Source organism: Vigna radiata, chromosome 9, assembly GCF_000741045.1.
Source record: "Vigna radiata var. radiata cultivar VC1973A chromosome 9, Vradiata_ver6, whole genome shotgun sequence".
Lineage (NCBI taxonomy): Eukaryota > Viridiplantae > Streptophyta > Magnoliopsida > Fabales > Fabaceae > Vigna > Vigna radiata.
Window position 1 is genome coordinate 12,897,986 of NC_028359.1, and position 3,429 is coordinate 12,901,414.

General features: G+C 31.5%; 1 protein-coding gene across 1 annotated transcript in view; it reads left to right on the plus strand.

Moving 5' to 3' along the window:
* LOC106773766 (cytochrome P450 81E8-like) overlaps window positions 1-1,794 on the plus strand; it is a 2,470-nt gene extending 676 nt beyond the window's left edge. Inside the window, exons 2-3 of the mRNA XM_014660514.2 lie at window positions 427-793; window positions 1,135-1,794. Coding sequence (XP_014516000.1) covers window positions 427-793; window positions 1,135-1,743 — 976 coding nt within the window. The 3' untranslated portion in view covers window positions 1,744-1,794. The remainder of the gene's footprint in view (window positions 1-426; window positions 794-1,134) is intronic.
* The last annotated feature ends 1,635 nt before the right edge of the window (window positions 1,795-3,429 follow it).

Sequence of the window (3,429 nt, forward strand, 5' to 3'; positions counted from 1 at the left end):
AGTGTCTTCAGAAAGTGTAAACTGCTATTCTTATAACACTAACTACTATATAAAAATGTTTTTTATTATTAATATAATTTTAAGTAAATTATATTATTGGTCATGATTGAAGTTTGCTGAAGTTACACAAATATTTTCTGGTGTTTTTAATACTTAGTAATCTCACTTGTAAATAATACACAATATAATTATTTCAGATACATAAATGAGGTATTGTAATGTGAAAAATGTGCTTTTATGATGTTTCTAAACCATTGAAGGGTGCTCCATGCAAAGACAATAAAAGGAAGTAAGGTAAACATAGAATAAATAAATAAATGAGAGATGGTTATACAGTTGACAGAACTAAAAAAAACATGATAAAACTAAATAAAACATGTTTTATATTTTTTACAATTTCTAATGCTATAATATCTTGTAATTAAGGTTTATGGAGACATCATTTAACACTATGATGAGAATTGTGTCCGGAAAAAGACTCTTTGGTGATGACTGTGATGTGAACGATGTCGAGAAAGCAAAAGAATTCAAAGAAATAATCAAAGAGTTAGTGATATTAGCAGGAGTCAATAACCGTGGAGACTTCTTGCCTTTCGTGAGATGGTTTGATTTTGATAATTTGGAGAAAAAGCTAAAAGGAATTGGTAAGAGAACTGATGCATTCNTACAAGAACTCATCGAAGAGCATCGTAATGGAAAAAACAATGGAAATACTATGATAGATCATCTCCTTGCTTTACAACGATCACAACCTGAACAATATACCGACCAAATCATCAAAGGACTTTCTCTGGTAATTAATCATTTATTTAAATATGGTGTTTCTCATTTTTATGTGTAAATCACTATTTTGTTTTTGAAAGTGATAAAAATTAACATGATGAACATAGTTATTCAAATAATTACTAGAAATATGTGAATATTCAATATATATGTCAATCATCATCACTTAATCTAAAGTGTAAATTTAAATGATAACTTTAATACCTTTATGAGTATTAAAAAAAACCTTTGTTTAGATTCAAAATAAAAAGAATAAATTTTTTGGTTATCTAGTTATTAATTTTAAACAAACTAAGAATGATCTTTTTCCCTTTTGTTTGTGCATTAATACTTCTTTTATTGATTTTACAGAGTTTACTACTTGCCGGAACAGATACATCAGCTTTAACTTTAGAATGGACAATGGCTAATTTATTGAATCATCCAGAAGTTATAGAGAAGGCAAAAAAGGAAATAGAGACTCATGTAGGATCAAATCGTCTTGTAGAGGAATCTGACATGTCAAAACTTCCTTACATTCAATGCATTGTTTATGAGACACTTCGATTGCATCCTGCTGCTCCAATTTGGTCACCACATTTGTCTTCAAAAGATTGTATCGTAGGAAAATATAATCTCCCAAAAGACACAATTGTGTTGGTGAATGCATGGGCTGCTCATATGGATCCAAAAATGTGGAGTGAGCCAACACACTTTAAGCCTGAAAGGTTTGAGAACGAAAGTGAAGTAAATAGGTTACTTTCATTTGGGTTAGGGCGGAGGGCTTGCCCTGGATCAAACTTGGCTCAACGTACAGTTGGTTTATCGATAGCCTTATTACTTCAATGTTTTGAGTGGAAACGAATTGGTAAGGAAGAAATTGATATGTCTGAAGCAAATGGAATTACTATCTCAAGAAAAAATCCATTGGAAGCTATGTGCCAACTCCGTCAATCACCAACAGTTAAGAACATGTACTGATTTATGACGTTATTTAAATAATAAACGTATTCGTAATTTATGAAGAATAAATATGTATGCAATAAGCATTATTTAATCATTTTGTAGGGGTTGAAGTGAATGTATCTCCATTGTATGTGATATCTTTTAAGTTCTACTTTTACCATAAATTAGTACTTTTTTTATAACATTTGATTACTCATGCAAGTCTCTTACTCATGTCAACTTAATTATTTTCTTACAATTCAAAGATCATATTGTCTTTTGTCTTTAATTTTATCATTCATTAGCATAGGTTGTCTTTGATAGATTGCATTATATATATTTGTTTCAATTAATTTTTAGTTTGATTTGAGTATTATTTGAAATCACTGGTGTATTAAAGGAATATGACAACAATTGTTTTGAAATTATGAAAGCAGTTTCAAAACTGAGGTATATTCAGTTGAGATAAAAAAGCGAGATTTTTAACCTCGGTTCAGAAACTGAAGCATTAAAGGTTATGATTTTGGTTCGGTTCAAAAAATCCGAAGCAATAAACAAAAAGTAATTAGGTCTTTTACCTCGGTTGGATCCAGAATTAAAGCAATAGACCCTTTTTTGCCTCGTCGGTTGGATCCAGAATCGAGACAATAAACGCTTTTCTACTTCAATTGGATCCAGAACTGAATAATAGACCATTTTTTGCCTCCGTTTTTAGCACAACCATTGTCTAAAGTCCAATGTTTTTTTTCGAACTTTAGATTATCGCACTTGCTTCTTTCAATGTGCCATTTAAGGTTCTTTTAATCTTCTTTAACTAAAAACAATCATTTCAATCTAGGTATTATAGGTAAGTACCATATCACCTTAGCAGGTGCACCATCATTGCCTTCATCACCATTTTTCTGTCAAATTTCTTTTTAAACCATGATAAACCACATGTGGGACACAAGTTTTATGAAGCAAAATTCTTTACGCACAAAACACAAATCATTAGGATAAGCATGTAACTTTTGATATTCCAGACCCATGGAACAAAAAATTTTCTCCGCCTCGTAATTACAGATAGGTAGAGTGCTATTTTCTGGAAGCATCTCCTTCAACAACTCTAACAACTCTGTGAAACTTTTATCAGTCTATTCATTCCTTGCGTTTAAACTAAACAACTTCGAAGTTGCAGATAGACGTGCAAAGTTGGGGCATCCTGGATATAACTATTACTCTAAATCATTCTTAAAAGAATAATACAAATTAGCTCATCCAAAATTTTCTTCACCAATGTCACATATCATGTCTTCTTATCCGTAACGTTATGGATATTGGTTCTCTTGGAAGAGGATAAAGAAATGATATCAAAATTATGAGATAGGAAAAATGAAAATTTGTGAGGAGATTAAATAGGACGAGTAATCTTAAATTTAGGAAATAAAATAATGAAAGAAGAATTATACCAATTTAACAGAAGAAATTATACAAAAAACGAATAAAAATTAATTTTACAATTATGATACTATAACGAAAGAAGTAATTGAGAATGTATGTGTAACACCGCGGCAACTTATAGCGACTGTTGACTGCCCCCACAGATCACCACGAGACTTTCCAGTGTGCTTTGTCCTCACTCACACACTTTCCGAGAAAACTTCCCGGAAGGTCACCCATCCCAGAATTACTCCAGGCTAAGCACGCTTAACCATGGAGTTCTTATGGGATGGGTGACCTTCC